Source organism: Borostomias antarcticus (genome assembly GCF_949987555.1).
Source record: "Borostomias antarcticus genome assembly, chromosome: 22".
Taxonomy (NCBI): Eukaryota; Metazoa; Chordata; class Actinopteri; order Stomiiformes; family Stomiidae; genus Borostomias; species Borostomias antarcticus.
In genome coordinates this window covers 19,212,928-19,239,915 of record NC_140255.1, presented here as the reverse complement: position 1 = coordinate 19,239,915, position 26,988 = coordinate 19,212,928, and the positions used below count along the sequence as shown (strand labels likewise).

Genomic DNA, 26,988 nt, shown 5'->3' with positions numbered 1-26,988 from the left:
TAGCATGCTAGTGTGTAGCATGCTAGCGTGTAGCATGCTAGTGTGTAGCATGCTAGTGTGTAGACTGAGCGGTGAATGAAAGTACCACTAAATGTCTATCACGACAAGAATAGAATTATATAAAGTACATGGAGGTATTAATCAAATGAAATGTCAATAAACCCACCCCCCCCCATTGAGCCGGTAGAGCTACTAGCACCAGCCTGTTTACATGTGTATCAGCACCAGCCTGTTTACATGTGTATTAACACCAGCCTGTTTACATGTGTATCAGCACCAGCCTGTTTACATGTGTATTAACACCAGCCTGTTTACATGTGTATCAGCTACTAGCACCAGCCTGTTTACATGTTTATCAGCACCAGCCTGTTTACATGTGTATCAGCACCAGCCTGTTTACATGTGTATTAACACCAGCCTGTTTACATGTGTATCAGCACCAGCCTGTTTACATGTGTATCAGCACCAGCACCAGCCTGTTTACATGTGTATCAGCTACTAGCCCCAGCCTGTTTACATGTGTATCAGCTACTAGCACCAGCCTGTTTACATGTGTATCAGCTACTAGCACCAGCCTGTTTACATGTGTATCAGCTACTAGCACCAGCCTGTTTACATGTGTATCAGCTACTAGCACCAGCCTGTTTACATGTGTATCAGCTACTAGCACCAGCCTGTTTACATGTGTATCAGCTACTAGTACCAGCCTGTTTACATGTGTATCAGCTACTAGCACCAGCCTGTTTACATGTGTATCAGCTACTAGCACCAGCCTGTTTACATGTGTATCAGCACCAGCCTGTTTACATGTGTATTAACACCAGCCTGTTAAATGTGTATCAGCACCAGCCTGTTTACATGTGTATCAGCACCAGCCTGTTTACATGTGTATCAGCACCAGCCTGTTTACATGTGTATTAACACCAGCCTGTTTACATGTGTATCAGCTAGCTAAGCACCAGCCTGTTTACATGTGTATCAGCTACTAGCCCCAGCCTGTTTACATGTGTATCAGCTACTAGCCCCAGCCTGTTTACATGTGTATCAGCTACTAGCACCAGCCTGTTTACATGTGTATCAGCACCAGCCTGTTTACATGTGTATCAGCTACTAGCACCAGCCTGTTTACATGTGTATCAGCTACTAGCACCAGCCTGTTTACATGTGTATCAGCTACTAGCACCAGCCTGTTTACATGTGTATCAGCACCAGCCTGTTTACATGCTGTATCAGCACCAGCCTGTTTACATGTGTATCAGCACCAGCCTGTTTACATGTGTATCAGCTGGCTCACCTTAGCTAGTTGGCTTTTAGTTTTGAGCTGATGGCAAGCTTGGATATATCCACAGGAAACCAGATCACTAATTGAGCCAGATAACCCTGAACCATCTCTGGTAGTAGCTGATCCCGCTGATCTCTTATGTGGATATACATTTGAGTCATTTAGAGGCCTAATATGATCAATAATATATGCAGTAGTTCATGCATTAGCTAATAAAAGTACTATAACACATTTATCTAACTAGTGAGTCACAGTTAGACTAGTGTTAATGCAATTTAAAACGAAACGATAAGTCTACTTTGGAAATGCATGCATTGCTCCAAGTTCTCCCTTCTCCCTTCAGGTGGCATCCTAAATGTGGACCCAGTTCTGTTCCGTGGGATCCAGTGGGTCACGAATGGACAGCAAGGTCCAGGTATGAGGAGGAATGTACCATTTGTGGCAATAATCAAAGTTCTGCTATTCAGTTATTAATTAATTGTACATGAATGCTGTCTTCTTTACCCCATCAAAGTATTTTTCACCAATGCTACGGAATATGTGCCTATAATAATGGGAAATAGCTGCTTTGAGTTGTTAAGCTCCCGTTCACTATAATTATTTGCCCACTGACTACTTAGACTATGCAACATCTCAAAACCAAAACCATTTTTGCATGCGTCTGACTGCATTATACTACATTATGTCAACAAAAACCTCATAATAGTTATTTGTTGGTCATTTAACTGGTGAGTGTGCTCCGTCTAGTGGTGGCTTTCTGCTCTTCTCTCATAGGTAGATCATTTACAGTTGCATACGAATGTGGATGACTGGCTTTCAGTATTATCATGGATTAGTAAAGGTCATTGCCAAGTGTGAGATTGGGGGAAATGTCACATTGTGACCCTATAATGTGACTCACATACTGGAGGATTGTTTGATATCGGTGCTACAATTATTTGCTCAGAGTCAGGTGTTCATTTTGGGCTTAAGTACACACTCTCGACCCTGTTCTCATCAATTGGCCCAATTTGTTTCTATTTGACGTTTGCTTATACATTTGTAGTGGTGTGTCGCAGACATTTGCAGTTTGTTTGTGCCCTCCTGTCCCTGTGCCATGAGTTTGTGCTCCTTCTCATGTCGCTTCGCTGGGCTCTTCTTATCTGCTCAGAGTATAAAATGTCTCCCGCCTACCAGCAGACACACTTGCATGTTTGTCAGAGTCAGGATCCGGAGGAGAGGAGCCGCCATTTTCTGAGCGTCTCTCCCTAAACAGAGAGGGCTCTCAGAAAAACTGGGGTTTCTAATATCTTTTGCACAACGAGGAACTGGAGTTTTTTTGGACTAAGACTTGCTGTGAAATAACCTAGAGGAGAAGTAATGTGGATTAGAACCGACATCTTTGGCCTTTATTATCTGCGTTAGCTCATGACTAACCTCGGTTGATTCGCCCATTGCTCGATTCCCCAAACGAACCCAGTCGGAACTGGGGGTTTTGACCAAGTTTATACATTTTTTGGGGGCAAAGTGATGGCCGATTAGTCGACAATCACCGTGTTTTTCTACTATTATTTCACATTTTCCCTCTAAAAACTGCGGGGGATTTGTAGCAGAGATCCCCTCGGAGAGTGCACCTCGTCACGTGGTAGGTTCCTCCTGGTTCTTTGTTAGCCTCGTTAGCATTAGCCTCTAGCATGGGACACAAAACAACCAGATCAGGGCTGTAGTCTTAACATCTTTGTAACATAAACTACATATATATATATATATAAACTGAATATTTGTTTTTTTTCCTCCCACGCTAGCCATGCGATTTCTCTAACGCTACATGAAATGCTATGGGCTTGGTTAGCTTGGTGCTAGCTAACATTGAAATGCTATGGGCTTGGTTAGCTTAGTGCTAGCTAACATGAAATGCTATGGGCTTGGTTAGCTTAGTGCTAGCTAACATGAAATGCTATGGGCTTGGTTAGCTTAGTGCTAGCTAACATGAAATGCTATGGGCTTGGTTAGCTTGGTGCTAGCTAACATTGAAATGCTATGGGCTTGGTTAGCTTGGTGCTAGCTAACATGGTCATTGTAGCCAGACTAGCTAGCGTTAGCCAGACCTACGCGTTCACGTTAGCTAGTCTTGCTAGGTTAGCTAGTCTTGCTAGGTTAGCTAGTCTTGCTAGGTTAGCTAGTATTGCTAGGTTAGCTAGTCGTTAGCTAGTCTTGCTAGGTTAGCTAGTCTTGCTAGGTTAGCTAGTCGTTAGCTAGTCTTGCTAGGTTAGCTAGTCTTGCTAGGTTAGCTAGTCTTGCTAGGTTAGCTAGTCTTGCTAGTCTTGCTAGGTTAGCTAGTCTTGCTAGGTTTGCTAGTCTTGCTAGGTTAGCTAGGTTAGCTAGTCTTGCTAGGTTAGCTAGTCTTGCTAGGTTAGCTAGTCTTGCTAGGTAGCAACAGCAACAGTAGTTTGGTTTGTAGCTGTGCTCTTTGTGGGTAAAGCTATACCACTAGCCAACTGTTCACATGAGCTGGCCCTAGTATGACTGCTTCATGCACATGGGTGCAGTGGTTTGTTATTGAGGACGCTGTAACTTAGACAATAGTTGGTTAGCTTTCTTAGTTCATGCCAGTTAGCTAACAAGCTACTATTTTTGTCTTTATTGTCTGGGTGAACATTAGACTGCACGTCCATCACGTTCACTAGTTGCCTATTCGCACCCTCTAGAATAAGTTGGCTTATATCACCAGGGTGAAAATAAATGGCAGGTCACTTGATAGCTGCCTGGACTGACTGGCTAACGATGAACATGTCATGCAACTCGAGATAGAGGGCTAGCAGCAGGCTAGCTTGCATGCTAACTGACTGTTCATGTCATGCAACTCGAGATAGAGGGCTAGCAGCAGGATAGCTTGCTTGCTTGCTCACTGACTGCTCAGGTCGGATTGCAATGTTGTCCAGCCAGTCGTGGAGCATGCGAGGCGTCTACCGTCAATTAAACACTCGGGAGGGAAGGTTTGCATTTTACCATTTGTCCAAATACCGAATTCAATTGGGTCGGCAGATTCAAATGCATGTGTTGTAGCCATGTTTGTATGCATGGGGAAATTTAATTAGATACAAACTCTGTTGATGCGAACAAGTTGGGTGGTTTTCAGAGCGGACTGGGCGGGTTTACGTGGATGAATCGCGTTGCATAATAATCTCCCTCGGAAATACCAACATGGCGATGTGCGCGTTGACTAGGAACTGCGGTGGGACACTGAGCCCCCCATTCATCTAGTCTGACAGATTATATAGGCATCTCATTTTCCCCAGTAGGTTTCCAAGATTTTATATGCATATTTTAACAATTTCATTGTGAGAAACTTAAAATACAGTGCCCTCATTCGCATTGCCATACCTATTGCACAATTAGAAGGTTGTGAATCATTAACATGGCTAGTCTGTCTTTGTTTTTTAAATGTGAACGCTTCCTGGTGTAGGCTTGATCTTAAAATGACATGGGAAGTCAGGATGACATCATGTGGCTCGGATATTACGTGGGCCTCCACCTGCTTGCACACCCCTATGAAACCCTACTGCAAACTGACTTGTCAAGGGACATATAGGGCAGTAGGGTTTGAATTGTTTTGTATTGGCTTTGCTCCTACAGCCCTTCCTACATAATCACACGCATCATTATATGAGGAGGAGCTCTGGGAGTTGGCTCAATGATGAAGGCTATGTTGTTCCCACAGTTGGATTTATTAGCCTGATTTGTAGCTTTATTGCCCACACACCCAAGGTCAGGTCATTGTAGCCTATTTTCCCCTTCAAATTAACCATGAAATGAAATGGGTCCATCCATAAGGAAGGTAATCCTCCTCATGATAACATGCAGTTTATTGCTTTTGATATATTGATTGAAATTAAGTTAAAAAACCTCCCCACTGGTAAGCGTTTTCACTGCATGTATGTGAGTCCAGGTGCTGCTACTAGGCTGTCAACAAATGGATCAGGTACCCATGACATGAGAGACCATTACAGATGTCTGTTTCATTACTGCACTTCATACTTGACTAGTAGTCAATTCACTGCTTTTGTAAGGATTGAGTCTATTTCTGCAGTGGTTATGTAACACACTGCTATAGAGTTGGTACTTTTCCATCACATGTTGGGCTCAAAGCAACTGCATTCTCTAAATCCCAGACAATATTTTGGTTTTTGGCTGACATCAAGCAGGCAATCAATACAAAAACACATGGCATGGCTTTCATTGTCTCAACATAGTAATGTAAGCCTAACCCATGTCGTTTTGTCTGGTAGTTTCAAAAGTAATAAACCTCCCCATAGCAGGTTATGCTTACACGAAAGTGTGCTTCAGTGTTTTTTTTATGTCTCAGAATCAGAAACATCTACTGCCATGTAGTTTTACAACATACTAGGAATTTGTAGCTTGTTGCATCCCAGTCATTTTCTCTCCTTGTATAGATGTGTGTTGCCCTGTGGCCTACTGATCTCTAACCTGGTCCCCCCCCTCCCTCCCTCTCTCTCTCTCTCTCTCTCTCTCTCTCTCTCTCTCTTCCCAGGCTGTCCTCTGGGTGGGCAGTAAGTGGGTGGTGAGGAGCAGGCTGCGGAGCCAGTCTCTCTGCACTGCATGGCTGCGATGGCGCCCGCTCTCACCGACGCCCCAGCCGAAGCTCACCACATCCGCTTCAAACTGGCCGCCCCGTCCTCCAGCCTCTCACCGGACAGCGCCGAGAACAACGGCAACGCCAGCAACATCCTCATCCACAGCAGCGGCGTCACCGCCGCCGCCAAGCGCAAGGCCTCCGCCGCGGAGGAACGCTCCCTGGACTTTTGCGGCGGGAACAAGAACCAGGAGCAGCAGCCCCAGTCCCAACAGCTCCACCACCAGGACTCGGCGCCCTCGACCCTGGGCAAGCTCCAACCGCTGGTGGCCTCTTACCTGTGCTCCGATGTGACACCGGTGCCTCCCACCAAGGAGTCCATTAAACTGCAAGGTGTTCTCATTAAACAGTCTGTGCTGAAAAGCCACAGTATCCTGCCCAGCTCCCTCTTCAACGGCGGGGGGGATTTCCTCCTGCGGAAACGGCAGACGCTGGAACTCTCCGGAGGCCAGCTGAAGAGCCTGATGAGCGGGAGTCCTAACGGTGGCGGCCAGTCGATGGCGCCCGTCAACGGCCTCGCCAAGAAGCTAGCCATGTCTGGCACCGGCTGCGTGGTGGCGGTCAACGGCAGCAAGCCCACGGCTTCAGTGGCTGAATCTCAGCCGCAGGCGCCACCCCTGGACTCCAGTGACCTGAAGGGTACCTTACCTGGACATGTCCTGCTTAAGGGAACCCCCAAGCAAAAGCATTCAGGGGTTTCTCAAAGCGCTGGAGAAAACAGCCTCCAATCATCATCATCGACTCACTCCACCACATCGCCCCCCCATGGCAACGCTAAGCCCGACAGGCTGTTGAACTCTGAGTACCAAGAGGCAAAATTGGACACACCCTCTCATCCACTACAGGCAGCCAAGGAGGGGGCTGGCGGCAGCAGCCAGCAGAGTCCCCCCTTGACCTGTACCCCGGCGCCGCAGTCTCAACCGTCCTCGGACTCGCCCTCCCTGGACAGTCTGGACGCCCAGGTGAGGGAGCGCACCCTGCTCAACTTCAGCCGCCAGGGCGAGATCGAGGGCCGCCTGCGGCGACTGCGCAAACGCCTCCAGGTGGTGCAGGCCAAGCAAGTGGAGCGCCACCTCCAGCAGCAGCTGGGCGGCTTCCTGGACTCGGCCCTGGGCCGGGCGCCGGGTGCCAGCCGCAGGGCGGACGCCGTCGCCCCCGCTGCCACGTGGAGGACCGGGCGCCACTCCTCCGCCCCCGGGGACGCCCTCGGGCGGTTCCTAAAGGGCGGCGCCGTGCCCTCGGAGCTGGAGAGGCTGTACTTGAGCGGCACGGCCAACCTGCACTGGGCCGAGACCGCCGTCGACTCGGACGTAACGGAGAGCAGCTCTGGGGGGGACACTGACCTGGAGGAGGAGGAGCTTACCCGAGTTGACATCGAGCAGCGACATGTCAAAATGTAAGTGTTAACGCTCGGCTCGAGAGAAATGTGAATCAGCGATAATTAAATGACTTGGGAGTGTGAATGAAGGATTTGACTACTCAATGGCTAACATGGGTGTCAGGAACCGGTGAGACTGTTGTGATGAGTACAGAATTTAGTTGAATGAACCTTGCCCACCCAGCAGTACATCGATTAACAGGAGCTCTTCAGGCCCTTCTCTGCAGAACTCGACGTGCCCTATTCCTATAATCAAGCTGCCTCCGAGGCTAAAAGCTCAAGCATCGGGCACAACATGTAATCTTCTTGATCTGTTTGTTGCCTGGCTGAAGGTTGCAAAGAAGGGCTGTAGTAGATGGGAAGGTGAGATTGTAGTCTTCCTTATATTGCTCAGGAGAATTACATCTAATCTTCCAAGGTTCAAAGGGTTGCCCAGCTGACGCATTAAAGCTCGTAGCTGCTCATCACAATTCAGAGATGCCTCGTCTGTCTGTGTGGTGGTGGTGGTGTCATCCTGTCTCAGTCTGTGTGGTGGTGGTGTCATCCTGTCTCAGTCTGTGTGGTGGTATCATCCTCTCTCAGTCTGTGTGGTGGTGGTATCATCCTGTCTGTCTGTGTGGTGGTGGTGTCATCCTGTCTCAGTCTGTGTGGTGGTGTCATCCTGTCTCAGTCTGTGTGGTGGTGGTATCATCCTGTCTCAGTCTGTGTGGTGGTGGTGGTGTCATCCTGTCTCAGTCTGTGTGGTGGTGGTGGTGGTGTCATCCCGTCTCAGTCTGTGTGGTGGTGGTGGTGTCATCCTGTCTCAGTCTGTGTGGTGGTGTCATCCTGTCTCAGTCTGTGTGGTGGTGGTGATGTCATCCTGTCTCAGTCTGTGTGGTGGTGGTGGTGGTATCATCCTGTCTCAGTCTGTGTGGTGGTGGTGGAGTCATCCTGTCTCAGTCTGTGTGGTGGCGGTGGTGTCATCCTGTCTCAGTCTGTGTGGTGGTGGTGTCATCCTGTCTCAGTCTGTGTGGTGGTGGTGGTGTCATCCTGTCTCAGTCTGTGTGGTGGTGTCATCCTGTCTCAGTCTGTGTGGTGGTGTCATCCTGTCTCAGTCTGTGTGGTGGTGGTATCATCCTGTCTCAGTCTGTCTGTGTGGTGGTGGTGTCATCCTGTCTCAGTCTGTCTGTGTGGTGGTGGTGTCATCCTGTCTCAGTCTGTGTGGTGGTGTCATCCTGTCTCAGTCTGTGTGGTGGTGGTATCATCCTGTCTCAGTCTGTGTGGTGGTGGTGGTGTCATCCTGTCTCAGTCTGTGTGGTGGTGGTGGTGTCATCCTGTCTCAGTCTGTGTGGTGGTGTCATCCTGTCTCAGTCTGTGTGGTGGTGGTGATGTCATCCTGTCTCAGTCTGTGTGGTGGTGGTGGTGTCATCCTGTCTCAGTCTGTGTGGTGGTGGTGGTGGTGTCATCCTGTCTCAGTCTGTGTGGTGGTGTCATCCTGTCTCAGTCTGTGTGGTGGTGGTGGTGTCATCCTGTCTCAGTCTGTGTGGTGGTGGTGGTGTCATCCTGTCTCAGTCTGTGTGGTGGTGTCATCCTGTCTCAGTCTGTGTGGTGGTGGTATCATCCTGTCTCAGTCTGTGTGGTGGTGGTGGTGGTGGTGTCATCCTGTCTCAGTCTGTGTGATGGTGGTGGTGGTGGTGGTGGTGGTGTCATCCTGTCTCAGTCTGTGTGGTGGTGGTGGTGTCATCCTGTCTCAGTCTGTGTGGTGGTGGTGTTGTCATCCTGTCTCAGTCTGTGTGGTGGTGGTGGTATCATCCCGGGGAGATTCAAAGTAAAACCCTCAGAGTAGCGCGAGGAGCCGCGGCTGAAGCAGAAGCGTTGTGTTTATCTGCAGTGTGAGCAGGCGCCCACAGAGTAGCTGATGTTTTGATTTTGAAGGAAACAGGCAGGGAACACGGGGGTTCTCATGCAGAAGGTGTCGGGTTCATATTTTCTTGCTCTCCCTGTCCGGGTTTACCTCAGCAGGGGGCTTGCAAATGTGCTCCATGGGAAGTTCGAGTGAGAACCACCTCATTGCTGCATGAGGGGGCGTTTGAAAGTGAAACTGTGCCGCCAGGTGGGTCAGCAGCATTAAGGGACTGACTGACCTGTATAGGTTTTGGTAGATGATTAACAAAAAGCAGCTAAGAACTGGGTTTTTACAACCTTTCCTGTTGCCTTTGGACCTTTGACCTAAATATCTTGGTAGTCATACAGAGAGCTACAGAGAAGGCACTGGTCAGTGTCCAAAATTAACTTTTTGACTTGCCTGCCAAGGGGACTGGTAGATTAAAAAATCTATCAGCTAAGCATTTTTTTATCGGCCAAAATAAGAAATTGCATCTACCTATCTACTGTAGCTACCTATCCACCCACCTACCAGTACGTACCTACCTACCTACCTAACTACCTACCCACCTACCTACCTACCTACCTACCTACCCACCTACCAACCTACCTACCAACTTACCTACCAACTTACCTACCTACCTATCTACCTACCTGTCTACCCACCTACCTACCTACGTACCTACGTACCTACCTACCTACCTACCTACCCACCTACCTATCCACCCACCTACCAGTACGTACCTACCTACCCACCTACCTACCTACCTACCTACCCACCTACCTATCCACCCACCTACCAGTACCTACCTACCTACCAGTACCTACCTACCTACCTACCCACCTACCCACCTACCTACCTACCCACCTACCCGCCTACCTACCTACCTACCTACCTGCCCTCCTACCTACCCACCTGCCCTCCTACCTACCTACCTACCTACCTACCCACCCACCCACCTACCTATCTACCTACCTACCTACCTACCTACCTACCTACCTACCTACCTACCTACCTACCCACCTACCTACCTACCTACGTACCTACCAGTACGTACCTACCTACCCACCCACCTACCTACCTACCCACCTACCTACCTACCTACCTACCCATCTACCTACCTACCTACCCACCCACCTACCTACCTACCTATCTATCTATCTATCTCTATCTATCTATCTATCTATCTATCTACGTACCTACCTACCCACCTACCCACCTACCTACCTACCTACCTACCTACCTACCTACCTACCAGTACGTACCTACCTACCTACCTACCTCCCCACCCACCTACCTACCTACCTACCTACCCACCTACCTACCTACCTACCTACCTACCTACCTACCTACCTACCCACCTACCTACCTACCTACCTACCTACCTACCTACCTACCTACCTACCCATCTACCTACCTACCCACCCACCTACCTACCTACCTACCTACCTACCTACCTACCTATCTACCTACCAACTTACCTACCTACCTACCTACCTACCTGCCTACCTACCTACCTACCTACCTACCTACCTACCCACCTACCTACCTACCTACCTACCCATCTACCTACCTACCTACCTACCTATCTACCTACCAACTTACCTACCTACCTACCTGCCTACCTACCCACCTACCTACCTACCTACCTACCTACCTACCTACCTACCTACCTACCTACCTACCTACCTACCTACCTCCTACCTACCCGCCTACCTACCTACCTACCTTCTACCTACCTACCTACCTGCCTACCCACCTACCTACCTACCCACCTACCTATCTATACCTACATTAGGCTCCAAAATTACTGGCACCCCTGACTGGCAATGTACAGTAAAAAATCAAAAGAATCAAATGATAGAGAAAATCAAAATACCAGTGTGATAATATACTGTACTATATTAATGTAACTGAGGTATCTGTTTGAATGTGGTGAATGGGATGTACATTGTGAGGATGTAGTGGTACATGTTGTTTACTGTCTGAGCCAATAGGGCTGTATTGCCCCCCCACCACCAACGCACCCCCTACTATGAAAGAATCAAGGTTTTTGAGAGCGCTTGTGTGTCTTAACTTTTATATTACACATCTTGAGTCTGCCTGACTGCTTGCCGGGCACCATATTGCCTTTGCAAGTAATCCTATCACTTTGGCCCAACAGACGTTTCCACCCAACAGACTTCCCGTAACTGAGGATCGGTGGCTTGCCAACATCTGTTGCCATGTTTGTGTGTCAGTGCTCTGGTTTGGTGTGGGTGTCAGTGTTGAAGACACATTATTCATGTTCTCAAGTAGACCGGTAGCCCTATTCACTTGGCTGGCTTAGGCAGCAGTCCAGGAAATGATGCTGGTCCTCTGGACTGTGCTTGTTCTATTGAGGAATTAGTAATCACTTAAGTTTTTGGTTTCTGAGGCAACAGCTACTCATCAGAAATCACATATTACTCAGTAGTTCAGAGCAGGCTTTGGTTTGTTTGAAATGCCTGAATGTTTTTATCTGAAGTTAATGCCATTCTGCTCAACTGTTGACCGAGGCTACGGTTTCCACTCATGCTACTTTATTTAATATTTTATTCATGCAGGGAGTCTGTGAGACCGATGTCTTTTGCAGACGAGCCCTGTGTATGAAACGCACAAAATAATAAATACAAGAATACAATTATAAATGCCTAGGACACAACATGCAGAATACAAGTTGCTGAACGCTTAATAAAAGCAATTACACAAACATCCAGGAAAAAATGTGATCAGCCCTTTGAATTGTCCTAACGGCACCACGTCCACTTGAACGAGTTAGAGATTGTTCCACGTGAATGAGGCAAAACAGGTGAACAGACTTTCCTGATTCTGAACGGATCAAAGGGATGTCAGATATTTTCCCATCCTGAGCTCCAGACCTGCTATCTGCCTGGTCGGTCTAAAATCAAGGAGATGGTGGTGGTAGTAGGGATTTCAAACCCGTTTTGGTGACTTCTGGAAATAGTTTAGTTATTCCTATATGTATAATGCCGATTTATAACATTTGAACTCTAATAAAATACACACAATCAGAAATATCCATATTTGACCATTGTTTATTCTTTTATCAGTCACTCCACCACAGAGATTGAGTCATTGTCTCGCTTTAGCACAATAGCCAGTATTAATAGTACCCACACACACACACACATTTCCAAAACAACGGTAGCGGACAGTAATGCCTACGGTATGCTGTAGGGGTGTGTTGAATGACAACTGCATAATAATCTTCAAATTGACAGCTATACACGTGGAATGGGTTTCATATGAACATTGTAACACAGATGCAGCCCAGGCCTCTGTCCTCTCTGCTGGTTAAGAGCCTAACTGTACTAAAGATACTGTTAAATAGAGAAATGCAGCGACCAGTGTTACGATAACATTGCTGAACATCTCATTGTATACTATTTACTATCTATTTGGTCAATATTCCTTGGTGAGTTCTAGAGATCCCGTTGATGTTTATGTGTCGGGGTGAGGCGCTTGAACCCCCTAGTGGTGGGTCTGTAAGAGGGGCTCAGCATTACTAGTCTAGTAACCATGTTGTTTGTTTCTCCCTGTCTGCGCACAGGTTCTCATCCTGTTCCACATCTGGATTTGTTTAGCTCCGTCAAGTTCCTCCTCCATGTGAACCCACAGGCATTGCATAACCCCTTTTTATGTAATGAGTACAGCTCTCCGGCTGAATTTGACCCTCTCCCTCCCTCAAACACACCACGCCCTCCCTCAAACACACCACGCCCTCCCTCAAACACACCACGCCCTCCCTGAAACACACCACGCCCTTTCTCCCTCAAACAAACCACGCCCTTTCTCACACGGCCTCTCACTCTCAGCCTGGCTTCCGAGTACCAGGTTCTGTTCACACTTCCTCTAAAGATAGGAGCCCACTAGCGGTGTAAAGCTCCGGTCAGCCTGTTTGGCTGACACGCCGGCATTATTCACATTTTACATTCTCACTTGTCTCACCCCTTTCCTTGTTTGTGTCTTTCTTTGCACATTGAGGACCTCTGACATTCAGAGGACAAAGGAGAGGAAAAGACTGCCGTCTGTAATTGGTCTGGTTCTTTGTACTGAGCATCAATCATGTCTCGATGTTTTATGAAGTGTAATTAGGGTAATTATTGACGATTTGCCACATCATGTTGGCAGAAGTGCTATTTTTTTGTGTGCTTTGGAACTCCCGTTTCATTTGTTTTTGTGTTAAGCAGACCTTTTTTTAAAAAGGTTGGAAATCCAGGCTGGCAGCTTGTCCAGAAAGGTTTGAGTGTCATTTTGGGCTAAGTGGATATGGCTATGAGCAGTATAACTGGGGCTACGCTGCCATGACCACATCCATATCCACGCAGGGCAGTTCTCTACTGGAGAACGGGACATTCCATGGCCCTGAACATCAGGTGCTAAATGTCCCACTTCTTGTCTTGAGCCCGGTGGCTTTGCAGGACCTTGAACCAGTAAATCTTTTGAGCGTGTGTGTTGTTGGCTTTGGGGCTCAGTGTGTTCATATAATTTCGGTATAGGGGTGCGGGGTACCGTGTAACATGTGCTGTGTCCAGAGAAATGCCGGAGCGGGGAATGTGCTGACGGAGGGAGAACATGGCGGTCGTGAGTGTCGGTGCTTGCTTTGTGCTAGGAGAGGGGGATGACCGTGTGTGTAGAGGGGGTGGAGGTGAGGCTCCTGGGGGATCGGGAGGGGAGGAGGGGGATGACCGTGTGTGTAGAGGGGGTGGAGGTGAGGCTCCTGGGGGATCGGGAGGGGAGGAGGGGGATGACCGTGTGTGTAGAGGGGGTGGAGGTGAGGCTCCTGGGGGATCGGGAGGGGAGGAGGGGGATGACCGTGTGTGTAGAGGGGGTGGAGGTGAGGCTCCTGGGGGATCGGGAGGGGAGGAGGGGGATGACCGTGTGTGTAGAGGGGGTGGAGGTGAGGCTCCTGGGGGATCGGGAGGGGAGGAGGGGGATGACCGTGTGTGTAGAGGGGGTGGAGGTGAGGCTCCTGGGGGATCGGGAGGGGAGGAGGGGGATGACCGTGTGTGTAGAGGGGGTGGAGGTGAGGCTCCTGGGGGATCGGGAGGGGAGAGGGGGATGACCGTGTGTGTAGAGGGGGTGGAGGTGAGGCTCCTGGGGGATCGGGAGGGGAGGAGGGGGATGGCCGTGTGTGTAGAGGGGGTGGAGGTGAGGCTCCTGGGGGATCGGGAGGGGAGGAGGGGGATGACCGTGTGTGTAGAGGGGGTGGAGGTGAGGCTCCTGGGGGATCGGGAGGGGAGGAGGGGGATGGCCGTGTGTGTAGAGGGGGTGGAGGTGAGGCTCCTGGGGGATCGGGAGGGGAGGAGGGGGATGACCGTGTGTGTAGAGGGGGTGGAGGTGAGGCTCCTGGGGGATCGGGAGGGGAGAGGGGGATGACCGTGTGTGTAGAGGGGGTGGAGGTGAGGCTCCTGGGGGATCGGGAGGGGAGAGGGGGATGGCCGTGTGTGTAGAGGGGGTGGAGGTGAGGCTCCTGGGGGATCGGGAGGGGAGGAGGGGGATGCTGCCTGCTCAGTTATTGACCCCCTCCCCCTCCTCCTGTAGTCCCCGGGTTGAGATTGCGTAGAACGGAGTGTGTGTGGTGCGTAGAACAGAGTGTGTGTGGTGCGTAGAACAGAGAGTGTGTGGTGCGTAGAACAGAGTGTGTGTGGTGCGTAGAACAGAGAGTGTGTGGTGCGTAGAACAGAGTGTGTGTGGTGCGTAGAACAGAGAGTGTGTGGTGCGTAGAACAGAGTGTGTGTGGTGCGTAGAACAGAGAGTGTGTGGTGCGTAGAACAGAGTGTGTGTGGTGGTCGTGGTTTTACCTGCCATCTGCATTCCATACCTGGATTTCACTAAGATTCTATTTTTAATTTTTTAACGACTTGTTTTTTATATTTGTAATCCTATTTTCCTGCCTCAGTGTTTCCTTAAAAAAAAAAAAAAGCAGTGGGAATCAACGGGCCCTGTTTCACTCATGAGCACAGCGCGCGCACACACACACACACACACACACACACACTTCCGCTTCCACTTTTCCTCCACCCGGGTCCCGAACGTCTCTTGGTCTGCGACCTTTCCACTACATACCGTAGCTGGGGCTGTGTTCATACCGTAGCTGGGGCTGTGTTCATACCGTAGCTGGGGCTGTGTTCATACCGTAGCTGGGGCTGTGTTCATACCGTAGCTGGGGCTGTGTTCATACCGTAGCTGGGGCTGTGTTCATACCGTAGCTGGGGCTGTGTTCATACCGTAGCTGGGGCTGTGTTCATACCGTAGCTGGGGCTGTGTTCATACCGTAGCTGGGGCTGTGTTCATACCGTAGCTGGGGCTGTGTTCATACCGTAGCTGGGGCTGTGTTCATACCGTAGCTGGGGCTGTGTTCATACCGTAGCTGGGGCTGTGTTCATACCGTAGCTGGGGCTGTTTGCAGGGCTAGCATGGAGATGCCAGCTGCTTTTCAGCTCCTTTAAAAGCAGACAGCTTTTACACGCTTGCCGCCGTCTTTTTGTCAGCAAAGAGGCATGAGTGAACCTACCTACGAGCCGTGGCAGTCAGCCCCCCCTGTGGTCCCCAGACCAGCTCACTGCTTCAGTCTGGACCACCTCCCCGCACAGTCCACCAGTGATGGGGTTGAACACAGGGTGCAGCAAGCTTTGTGCAGCTGTCGCTGTTTTGCGAGGATTGACCCCCCCCAGGGAAACGAGACCCAGGCGGTAGGCTGCCCAGCGGTTTGAGCATCTTTCGGTTCTTGACCGGGGCCGGACCCGGCCATTGCCTAACCGTTGTACCCTCGAGCAAGTTTACCCTTGAGCAAGGTAACTTGCTATCTAAAGCAGCATTCTAAGTCGGCTTTTGGATGAAAGCATCTGCTAAACGACTAGGCCTATAATTTGCGTGCCAGGTGACCAGCTGGCTCGGCCCAGCTGTGTGCAGGGGAGCGGGCGTAACGTTTCAGCGTCCGGGGAACACGCTCGGGAACGTCCGAGGTTCTCGGTGGCGTGGACGCGGGGCGGCGCGGCCCTATGGGCTGAAGCCGGAGCCTACGTTGCTATTCTGTCTGCAAGGTCCTCGATGGCGTTCTCCTCCGAACGAGCCGCTGATGAGCTGAGCGCTGAACGTTTCTGCCGGCTGAGGGAGGTGAATGGGGATGGAGGTAAGTGAGGATTCTGAACCTCAGTGAAGTGACTCAACAGCGGCAACTGTAGGGTGTGTGTGTGTGTGTGTGTGTGTGTTACACTGCTTTACTGATCTTTCTGCCTGACGCTCCCATGTCCACTGCCCAATCCTCCCCCCCCCAACCACCACTGTGGCCTATAGATTGCTTATTAAGTCTGTACGTACTGGCAGGCCGGGGGGGGGGGAGGGTAGAGAAGGCGAAAGCAGAGAAGGAGAAAGCAGGAAGGTGAGGTGTATCTTTGTCTAGCATCTCAGTCATGATTTTCATTGTTCACCCACGGTCAGTGATGTACTAATTTGGAAGAATTGTCGCCCCCTATTGGTCCTGCGCTGTCTTCAATGAGTAAGCCTCCTACTGTAGCTCCTAGTGGCATTTGGAATAAAGTATTTAGGTGTGCGCTGTGTTCTTCAGTCTGTATATTTTATTTTACTCGCATACATTTAATTGGCTCTGTCGTCACCTTCCTCAGTCTTTCCGTTCCATTATTTGTAATGGTATAAATGTTGTTGGCAGTCTCGGGTGTTGGCCTCTTGTCAGATTTACTTCCCTTGTGAAAAAGTTCCGCCCACCTTGATTTGAATACAATGCCAGTTAGTATCCATCCTCCATATACCATTTACAGAACCAGTCTGGGAGGTGACACAAGCGAGTTGTCCGCGGCGACGACGGCCTATCCCTCGAACAATCAAACTCAAGTGTTATTCACTAATGAACTAATCCACACCCAGGTTTGGGGGTCATGGGAACACGTTGTGGTGACGTTCCAACCCCGTTTCTCACAACGTCAACATGAACGCGGGCGCGTCGGCGATGGAACTCGTCTAGACGGTATCTTCCGAGTGCGGTCGGCGTCCAGCTGATATCGGCAGCGTTTTGTCGTCTGTGTTTCAGATGTAAGCGGGCGGAGAGTCTCTACATGGTGGAGAGGGCCGCCATCATCAGCCACTGGAACTGGCTGCAGGCCCATATATCAGACCTGGAGTACCGCATCCGCCAGCAGACCGACATCTACCGGCAGATCCGCACGGGGAAGGTCAGTGTGACGGCGCCGGACACGGCGGAAGTGTGAGAGCTTGAGACGGCTGTCATGCATGCTCCAGCTAGTGAGAGGGCTGTTATTGTGTAAAGTCAAGGAAGAACTTGTCATCGCTAGGACGGAGGCGTTCTTTCGAAGGTCGGACGTGTCCCTTGAGAGAATATTTAGCGGGTTTCGCACCTGACTCTTTCGAGTGTGACGCTGGCTGTGGGGTGTTTTGGCGTTGAGGTTCTGTTCTGTTTTGGCTGCCCTGCAGGGCTCGGTGGAGTTGGGAGGTTTGGCGCCCAGTCTACTGGTTGTTGCTGGGGTAGAAGTCAAGGCGGAGGCCGTCAGCTCTCAGGTAAGACAGGGTGGTACAACTTTGCCATGTCGTCATATGTCTCATTCTCAAATCTTTTAATCTGTACGGGTGATTTCTTGTCTAGTCTAAATGTTGTATTGGTTGGCAGGTTAAATTCATTTCAACAGTTCACAAAATGCCCCACCATATGTCTGCCAGCATCATTAATGTCGGAAGGTGTGTGGAATGTGTGGTCTGACTCTCTCTCTCTCTCTCTCTCTCTCTGCAGGATGGTATTTCAGAGCGTCTGGAGCACAAGGTGACTGCTCACATCACCACAGCTGAGTCTGGGGTTTGGAGAGGCCAGAATGGCCGACCAGTCAATGGAGTCCTCAACAGGTACGTCTGCCGCATGGAAAAGCATTCAAAATAACGACTGTCCAAAATGGAGACTGCATTTTATGCGTGATGATCATGAAAGATCAAATAATCCATTTTTTAAGTAATGCAGAGCCTAAGAGTGTGTGTGTTTATGTAGTTGAACAGTGATATTTGATGTGTGAATTAGATGCATGCTCTAGCTCACACTGGCCTTCTGGACGTCGCCAGGGAGATTGCATGTTGCCTGAACTTGTCATATTGCGTCATATTGCGTTATTTTAGGGTGGCGGACGGCAGCACAGACCAGAAGCCCGGCACCAAACACCAACCCGCACCGCACGACAGTACTTGCGTGGCCGCCCGCACGCGTCCCCTGCTCGGCTGCAAACGGCGGCGACTCGTTCAGCCCAACGCCGTCCCTAACCTTAACGGGAAGGTGAGCTTCTCCCTCGTCTGCTCGTCTGGTCTGTGTTGTGCGTCTGTCTGTGTGTGCGTAGCTGCATCTTTGTCCTAGCAACATATCTGGACGGTAGCCGGAGAGAATGCTTGTGTGCCGTCGCTGTCCAGGACCAGGGTTTCCTGTCCTCGGAACAATGATGTATCTGTCTTCATCTCATAATCAGCATCTTATAAAAAGACCCCCTAGACCTTTCTGATCCGGGCTTGGGCACCGTCAGACCCCGGCCTCTGTGTTGAACCCCTGTCTGTTTTAACTCAGAGGCTCTCTCCACCCCCCCCCCCAGGCCCAGAGGAGTAGTAGCGTTCAGTGTAACTGCCGAGTCAACGCCTGCTGTGTCACCTGCGGCGGCCGGCCCGCGCCCAGGGAAGACCCGCGGTATGAGCTCGCCCCTCTGGAGCGCCTCTCCCGGCTGGACCCCGCCGTCCACCCCATCCTCTCCTTCACCGACGGTGAGCCTGCAGCAGGGAGATGCCCGCGGGTCCACTGGTCCACTGCAGCCACACGCTTTCAGAGGGGCGCACCAGTTCTCCCGAGTTAAAAGATGTTCTCCCGAGTTAAAAGATGTTCTCCCGAGTTAAAAGAAAAACGATCTGCTCCCGAGTTAAAAGATGTTCTCCCGAGTTAAAAGATGTTCTCCCAAGTTAAAAGATAACCAATCTTCTTCAGAGTTAAAAGATGTTCTCCCAAGTTAAAAGATAAACGATCTTCTCCCGAGTTAAAAGATGTTCTCCCAAGTTAAAAGATAAACGATCTTCTCCCGAGTTAAAAGATGTTCTCCCAAGTTAAAAGATGTTCTCCCAAGTTAAAAGATAAACGATCTTCTCCCGAGTTAAAAGATGTTCTCCCGAGTTAAAAGATAAACGATCTTCTCCCAAGTTAAAAGATGTTCTGCTGAGTTAATATATGTTAAAAGAGCACCTGTTTTCCCCGGTTTAAAGATCTGAGGAGCACTAATCAGATCAGGCGATACTACTGTGTCTCACTGTAGCCTAGGCTGCTACAATATCAACACTGCTGAAGTTATGATGAGTACAGTAAGTGGGAAATTAAGGTAATGTAGTTAAGCCATGTTGTGACAAGGGCCCTCATGTAGCTTGAGCCTTTCCTGTCCTGTAGTCGCCCCGTTATGATAGAATATACCAGGCTCTGGGATTTAGCCTTTTACCAATTAAGAGCATAGCAGGTGATGCTGAAAAGCTTTCATTGGTTAGGGTCTCCAGATGATCTTTTAAAACTGACAGTTAGGGTGGTAGATGCAGCAAATGTTTAACTGACCTGCGATTAAACACGCATACCTCCTCTTCAGTTCCCGCCCTGCACAGTCAACGGCCGTGAGAGAAGCACCGAGGTTTTAACACGCGTTACTCTCACGTTAAAATGGCTGCTCTGTTCCGCTAAATGACTTTCTGTTCGACCGGACTGCCAGGGCAAGAAAGCTGGTGGAGTTACGGCAGCGCCCCGGACACGTATATAAGCTGAGGTGGAAATGGGATGTATTTGGTGGGCGTAGAGCGCCCGGCTTTGAGGCGGATCACATCGGCCTGCCAGCAAGGGCAAGACCCCAGGGGAAGCACTGAAGTGGGCTGGAGCGGCTCTTACTAGCCTAGCAAGGGAAAGGGTTATGGCGTATCCGTTTCCTGCACCACCATGGAACTGAAATAACATTTGCAATCTTTTTATTTATTTTTTTAAGACCCGGTCGGTGAAAATGTATTGTGTTCCCAGTAGAGGAGGCACCTTTACCAGCTGGTTCGGTCTGAATAAGACTACTGTTACACACCCCCTGTAGATCGCTCATTCTTTCATCCCCTCTCTCGACCATGTCCCTTTCTCCTCCTCCTCCTCCTCCACCTCCAACCTTATGCTGGGTGTATGTGTGTGTGTGTGTCTCAGATGTGTGTGTAGGTCTGCGCCTACAGCAGATGCTGCAGAGCCAGTGGGCCAGCAAGGCCCTGGAGCGGACCAGGCCCCCGAAGAAGCTCTCCCTCAAACACAAGCTCTCCTCCAAAGACAAGCACAAGCTCCCCAACTCACTCTTGGCAGTCCGTAAGTACACAAGTGTGTAGACGCGACACTAGTGGACTCGGGACACCTGAATACGAGTCTTGATGCGAGCCCAGTAGTAGGGACGGGCACGGGTATTCAAACGCAGTAATACGAAGTATTAGATCCTACACACGGACACAGAAACACACGCAACACCACGCTGCCTGGGACGGCCCCCCTCACTCCGTCTCTCTCTGCAGGGCTCGGCCACTCGAAGAGCCGGCCGGAGAAGCAGCAGAGGCTCCTGCAGCTGGCGGGCGGCGCGCTGGGCTCTGCCAGGCTGGAGGGCCAGGCCCTCTGTAAGGCCCTCTCCTCCCCGCCAGGGCCCTACGACCGGGGCTACAGCCGCAAGAGGCCCCGCGAGCAGCACGCGCCCGACCGCAGCGAGCGGGAGTCGCCCATCGCCTTCAGAGGTACGCTAATGCCAACCGTCTCGTTCATAGACCGATCACAAATATTTTGACGGTGAATCGTCTTGCACTAATCCAACATGTTGACGTTATTTTATTATTTTTTCCATTATATGTCTAGAGAAACCGGAATGGGTTTCTTATTCTGGTTGATGAAGGCTTTGTCGTCTTTGGGATCAAAAAATGTATTTTTCCCTGATAATAGAGTAAGCCGAGGTGGTGATAATGGAGTCCATGGTGCCGTATACGTTTACCCCATACAGAGAACAGCAGAGACTGACTTCTTCCTTACCTACCTTTAGAACATGAGAACCACCATTAGAACATGAGAACCACCAAAACGGCTGTGCAGTTTTAGTGTCAGATGTACTGCCCAGTCAGCTTGACTGTCAAAGTCGGTTTTTTTGTCATGTACTGTACTCCATACTGTACTCCATTCATACAAGTGTGATATGCAGTGAAATGTTAGTGGCGGCTCCTGTGCGTAATAAGTAAAAAGTAAAGTAAGAATACACAATCAACAAAAAGTCCAAATACAAAATTAGTGGAATTGGCTTAAAGTCACACTGAAACGGACGTTTGAGATCATCTAACTTCCCTAGTTTGATGTGTTTCCGACACCAACAAGCTGAGGGGCTGATATCTAGTTATGTAACCCAGTTTAGAGGGGCTGATATCTAGTTATGTAACCCAGTTTAGAGGGGCTGATATCTAGTTATGTAACCCAGTTTACAGTACTTTCTTGGGAGAGAAAGTGTCCATGTGGCCACTTTTGTGTTGGAGCATTTCGTTTTGTGCCTCATTCATGCTTCATACTGCTAGTGGAGGTGCCTGTAGTGCACATTCTGCAAAAAGACCAGGTTGTCTTACAGTAAGCTACCCCTTACGTAACAATAGGGTGAGGTCTGAGTGTAATAGAGTACGTTAACAAGCGTTTTTCTATCTGCATTCTTAATGGAATGGCCCTTTTAAGAGAGTCGAGACAGATAGTGTCTTGTTTAAAAGGCAATTAGAACACCTCCCTCCCCTCCAGAAATACCACACAGCCACACTAATACGAACACAAGCATACACACACACACACACACACTTAGAACACCGGAGATGGGTTACATTTTACAAGTAAATTAGCCTAGGCTCTTAAATTTCCTTGCTACTATAGATAAGATTCAGCTTTAAGATTTCTGCCTGTTCAGAAGAACTAGGCATGCGGAAAGAAAGTGTAGGTGATTTCCGTCAACCAATCTCTTCCCTTCTCGATTCGGACATGGAATCCTTCCCGTGATCCGCCGGTAGGGACAACAAGTAAAGCGCGTTCTCTAGATGGCGTTGGCGCCTCCCCCTCGAGCTATGCAGCGACCGCTACACTCTATAGATCCAGTCCCGGCTGTGCTGATTACTGACCGCTCTCCCCTTGGTTCCCTGCAGCCTCTCCAAAGCTGTTTGTGGACTCGGGCAGCCCCTGCCCGTCCCTCGTCAGCCTGCACTCCATCAACAGCCCCCTGACCCGCCAGCTGTCCACCTCCTCCGAGAGCAACACCCCCCAGGGCCCCCAGAGTGTCCCCAGCACGCCCGTAAGATACCTCATTTAAGGCACTAGAAAGTTTGTTTTTAATTGTTAGAATTAACTCTCTGGGAAGGCCTTAAAATATTTGTCCGGAAGACTCACCGATTCGGCTTCATTTAGCCTAACAAGTCCTTAACCTGATTAAGATCATAAACGGGATTCTACAATAAAGTGTGACACCTACACTTAGCGTGTCACCTGTGCTTAATGTAGTGAGATCTGCAGAATCCCCAACTGAGGACTGGTCTTAGATCTGTTTCGCTGTGCAAGTTAAATTCTCCCGATGGCGGGTTCTGCGTGACATGCTAGTAATGGTCCCGTCGTGGTCATGTTTGATTTCGTTCGTACTTCTGTCTGGGACATAAACATGACTGAGCGTGCGTGCTTGTGTACCTCTTCAGCAGCCAATCAGGAGGAGGCGGGGCGAGAGCTCGTTCGACATCAACAACATCGTGATCCCCATGTCTGTGGTGGCCACCACACGCGTGGAGAAGCTGCAGTACAAGGAGATCCTCACACCCAGGTACCCTTCAGGAGATCCCCTTCCCCTGTGGTGCGTTGTGATGGTGTGGTTCACGGCCATCGCTGTGGTACGCATGGACTTTCCAGGTCTGGCCGTAGAATCCGCAGTATCTGTATAGCAGGTGGACGCGTGTGATTGGTTCTGCTCCACTGCTAAGGCTGTATAGAAAAGGGCCGCCGGTTCGCTACTCAGCATGTTTCATTTCCTGTTTCCAGTTGGCGGGAGGTGGACATTTTCTCCCAGCCCATGGCGGAGGAGGAGAAGGACTACGAGGTAACGCGCTTGGCCTCGTCCTGCGTTCGTTCACGCCTCACACATCCCGCGCGTCACGGCTCAGCGGCTAACTGGTGCAACTCTGTGTGTGTGTGTGTGTGTGTGTGTGTGTGTGTGTGTGTGTGTGTGTGTGTAGATGGAGGACCTCTCTGACGTGGCCTTCACCCAGCTCCACCAGCCGTGCCAGGACCAGGAGCGCTCGCGCTGGACATGGATGGCCCTGGCTCCCGCCAAGAGGAGGGGCAGCAGGTCGGTGAAGACCTTGAAACCACGCCGCAATTTAACACTCGGATTTTCCACATCCGTTTTTCAAAGTGTATTTTATGCATCTAAAGCACCGTCGTCTGCGCTTCGGACAAAGCGCTCTGCATTCTAGATGTTGTTCTTTGAATTGCTCCTCAATTAGTTCAGTTTTCCTCGTTTGACTCCTCGTCCGGCTCCTCAGGTCGTACAAGTCGGTGGACGGCAGGACCACGCCGCTGCTGTGCGGGACCAACCCCCCGACCCCGCAGCCGGCCTCCCCGGACCCGGGCCCCTACCCGGCCTCGCTGCTCCACGACTACAGCTGCGCGCCCTCGCCCCTGAGCCCCGGCAGCCCGGACGCCAACTCCAACCCCTACACACCCTGCTCCCAGCGCGACGCCCACCACCGCCTGCTCTCCAGCGAGGACACGCGCTGCTCCACCCCGGACTTCACCTTCGAAGAGAGGGTACGTCCAGCGCGCTCCCAACACACGCGCCAGCCGCCGTGCGCACACATGATTTTGGGCAGCGTTCAGGTGTGAAACCCCCCCTTGATTTTTCGTTAATGTCAGCTGAGGTCGACGAGCGATGTTGAGAATGTCAGTTAGGGCATCTTCACGTTATTTTCAAATTGAATCTCTTGAGCTGAGGTAAAGTTCCCCGCTCGTCTCATGTGAGTGTACCTGCGTTTCCTTCTGTAGACGGTGGCGCCGTGGGACCGGCGGAGCTTCCCCCTGTCTGAAGACCCCTCCCCCTCCCCAGAGCCCGAGCTGGACCCCCCGGACCACGCCCGCCACAGGGCGCGCACTGCCTCCGGCTGCCGGGCAGCTGGCTATGGCAGACTGGAGCTGGAGGACACGGACCCCTTGCCCTGCGAGGACGACGCCCCCAAACAGAAGGCCGCCGCCCACCAGTGAACCAGAGCCCCCCCCCCCGCTCTCCTCCCCTCTCTGGCATTAACAAGCAGAACCTCAAACCGCAACAAGATGTTAAAAGGGTTCCTGTTGTTTGATATTCAAACATCAGTCTAATACTTTTCACAGTTTTTAGTGAATATTACGGAAAATAGAAGCCTTTCCCTGCACTTGTTTTTGTCACAGGAAAAAAGATAAATGTTGGAAGAAAAAAAAAAAAGTATAAAACATGTTACAAAAAATAATTTCTGTTGTAGGCTAAACAATGTACATGGGGCTTAGTGGTGTTTAATTTGTCGCGTACACACTTGTAGCGCACTATGTAGCGTACTCAAAGTATGGCCAAAGGGTGTTTTCTATTGACTAGTTTGCTTGTAATTCCCATGTACATTTTTAGTGGAGTGACAAAAGACAAAATGAGAAGAAAAAAAACCCTCTCATAACTCCCACCCCCCAATAAACAGGTACATCTGGAATGTGGTGTCCTTGCCTGAAATCGTGGAGCACTTCTTTCACTGCCAAGTTTGAGTTTTGTTGGTTTGCTTTCTTTGTTTGTTTCTGTTCCTGACACTTTTGTATTGTCTGTTCAACATTACACATTGTTGTCATTGGATGATAATCATTCCTTTAAAAAAAAAAAAAAAAAAGTTATAAAGTTATAGAGCAATTGTCTATTATAGAGCACTTGTGTCTATTATAGAGCACTTGTGTCTATTAAAGAGCACTTGTGTCTATGTTATAGAGCACTTGTGTCTATTATAGAGCACTTGTGTCTATGTTATAGAGCACTTGTGTCTATGTTATAGAGCACTTGTTCTCCAGAGAAGGCTGCTGCATGCTACAACATGCTAATGCTAAGCCGATCACAACACATCAGAATAATAGCTCCACGAAAGGAAACCATCCTAGTGTTGACATCTTGCACCTTCCTTTCTTCCTCTCACACACACGGCTGTCAGTGTATTATGTTAATGTTGTCAACTTGAAAAGATTAACCCCCCTTCCCCTGGTGTGAGGGTATGTTTATAAGAAGTGCTCTCTTGTAGACATTTCAGATGTAGCATCTCTGCTCGAAGCCACCCAGACCTCAGGTTTTTTAAGGGAATATTTTTAATGCTGAGAATCATTTCGCCCCTCGATAGATGAGTCTGATCAGTCTACTCTGTTGATGGATAGATGAGTCTGATCAGTCTACTCTGTGATGGATAGATGAGTCTGATCAGTCTACTCTGTGATGGATAGATGAGTCTGATCAGTCTACTCTGTGATGGATAGATGAGTCTGATCAGTCTACTCTGTTGATGGATAGATGAGTCTGATCAGTCTACTCTGTTATGGATAGATGAGTCTGATCAGTCTACTCTGTTATGGATAGATGAGTCTGATCAGTCTACTCTGTTATGGATAGATGAGTGATCAGTCTACTCTGTTGATGCATAGATGAGTGATCAGTCTACTCTGTTATGGATAGATGAGTCTGATCAGTCTACTCTGTTATGGATAGATGAGTGATCAGTCTACTCTGTTGATGCATAGATGAGTGATCAGTCTACTCTGTTATGGATAGATGAGTCTGATCAGTCTACTCTGTTATGGATAGATGAGTGATCAGTCTACTCTGTTGATGCATAGATGAGTGATCAGTCTACTCTGTTGATGCATAGATGAGTGATCAGTCTACTCTGTTGATGGATAGATGAGTGATCAGTCTACTCTGTTGATGGATAGATGAGTGATCAGTCTACTCTGTTGATGGATAGATGAGTGATCAGTCTACTCTGTTGATGGATAGATGAGTGATCAGTCTACTCTGTTGATGGATAGATGAGTGATCAGTCTACTCTGTTGATGGATAGATCAGTCTACTCTGTTGATGGATAGATCAGTCTACTCTGTTGATGCAAGACGCACATTGTTTCCACCACCCCACAATGTCATAACCACACCACCATTTACCCCTTGAATAACTAATTGCTATGCAAAATCTGTGGTTGTATAATTTTACTCCTGTGTTTTTATGCCACAGTCATGCAATCACTGTATCTTTTGTAGTTTAAGCAAGATGTCAATGTACCGGTTCAATTGTTGCAGCAGTTAACCTATCAGAATCAGAATTGTTTTTTGTAAATAGTACCATTAAAACATTTATGTTGAACTTGGAAATATGTCTTGGGGGTTTTCATATAGATTTAATACTGTGAACCTGTTTTAAGAGTGAGAGGAATGCGCTTTACTTTGATAGCATTTATTTTCAAATTCACATACAGCAACAAGAATCATCATAAACCAGTTATTGATTAAATGCACGGTAACAATATCAACAAATCACGTTTTTTCACAACTGTACAGTGGCAAAAATAACAAAAAAGTGATGGTGAAAGTTACTGCAAAACGTTCCGTTAACCCCAGTATAGAGACGACACCATCCCTTCCATCAGCTGATCCCAGTACTCATAATATTAGGAATTAGTACCTGTCCTCAAACACAGCTCTCCTG

The 26,988-nt window shown here is 49.4% G+C and overlaps 2 protein-coding genes across 3 annotated transcripts in view; both read left to right on the top strand.

The window, feature by feature from the left end:
* LOC311323906 (uncharacterized protein) overlaps positions 1-26,988 on the top strand; it is a 571,429-nt gene that overhangs the window by 407,572 nt on the left and 136,869 nt on the right. The gene's annotated exons all lie outside the window — the stretch shown is intronic.
* On the top strand, positions 1,636-25,239 carry LOC311323908 (KAT8 regulatory NSL complex subunit 1-like). Of its 2 annotated transcripts, none has more exons than XM_084456221.1 (15): positions 1,636-1,697; positions 5,814-7,311; positions 17,250-17,391; positions 17,651-17,734; positions 17,964-18,073; positions 18,338-18,491; positions 18,799-18,964; positions 20,409-20,561; positions 20,762-20,974; positions 22,400-22,545; positions 22,940-23,061; positions 23,277-23,334; positions 23,471-23,583; positions 23,780-24,044; positions 24,279-25,239. In XM_084456221.1, exons 2-15 carry the CDS (start codon positions 5,882-5,884, stop codon positions 24,492-24,494), a joined length of 3,372 nt encoding a protein of 1,123 aa, XP_084312347.1. In that variant the 5' UTR covers positions 1,636-1,697; positions 5,814-5,881; the 3' UTR covers positions 24,495-25,239. The 2 variants fall into 2 exon arrangements, with proteins under 2 accessions (XP_084312347.1, XP_084312346.1); XM_084456220.1 differs by lacking the exon at positions 1,636-1,697 and adding an exon at positions 2,519-2,906.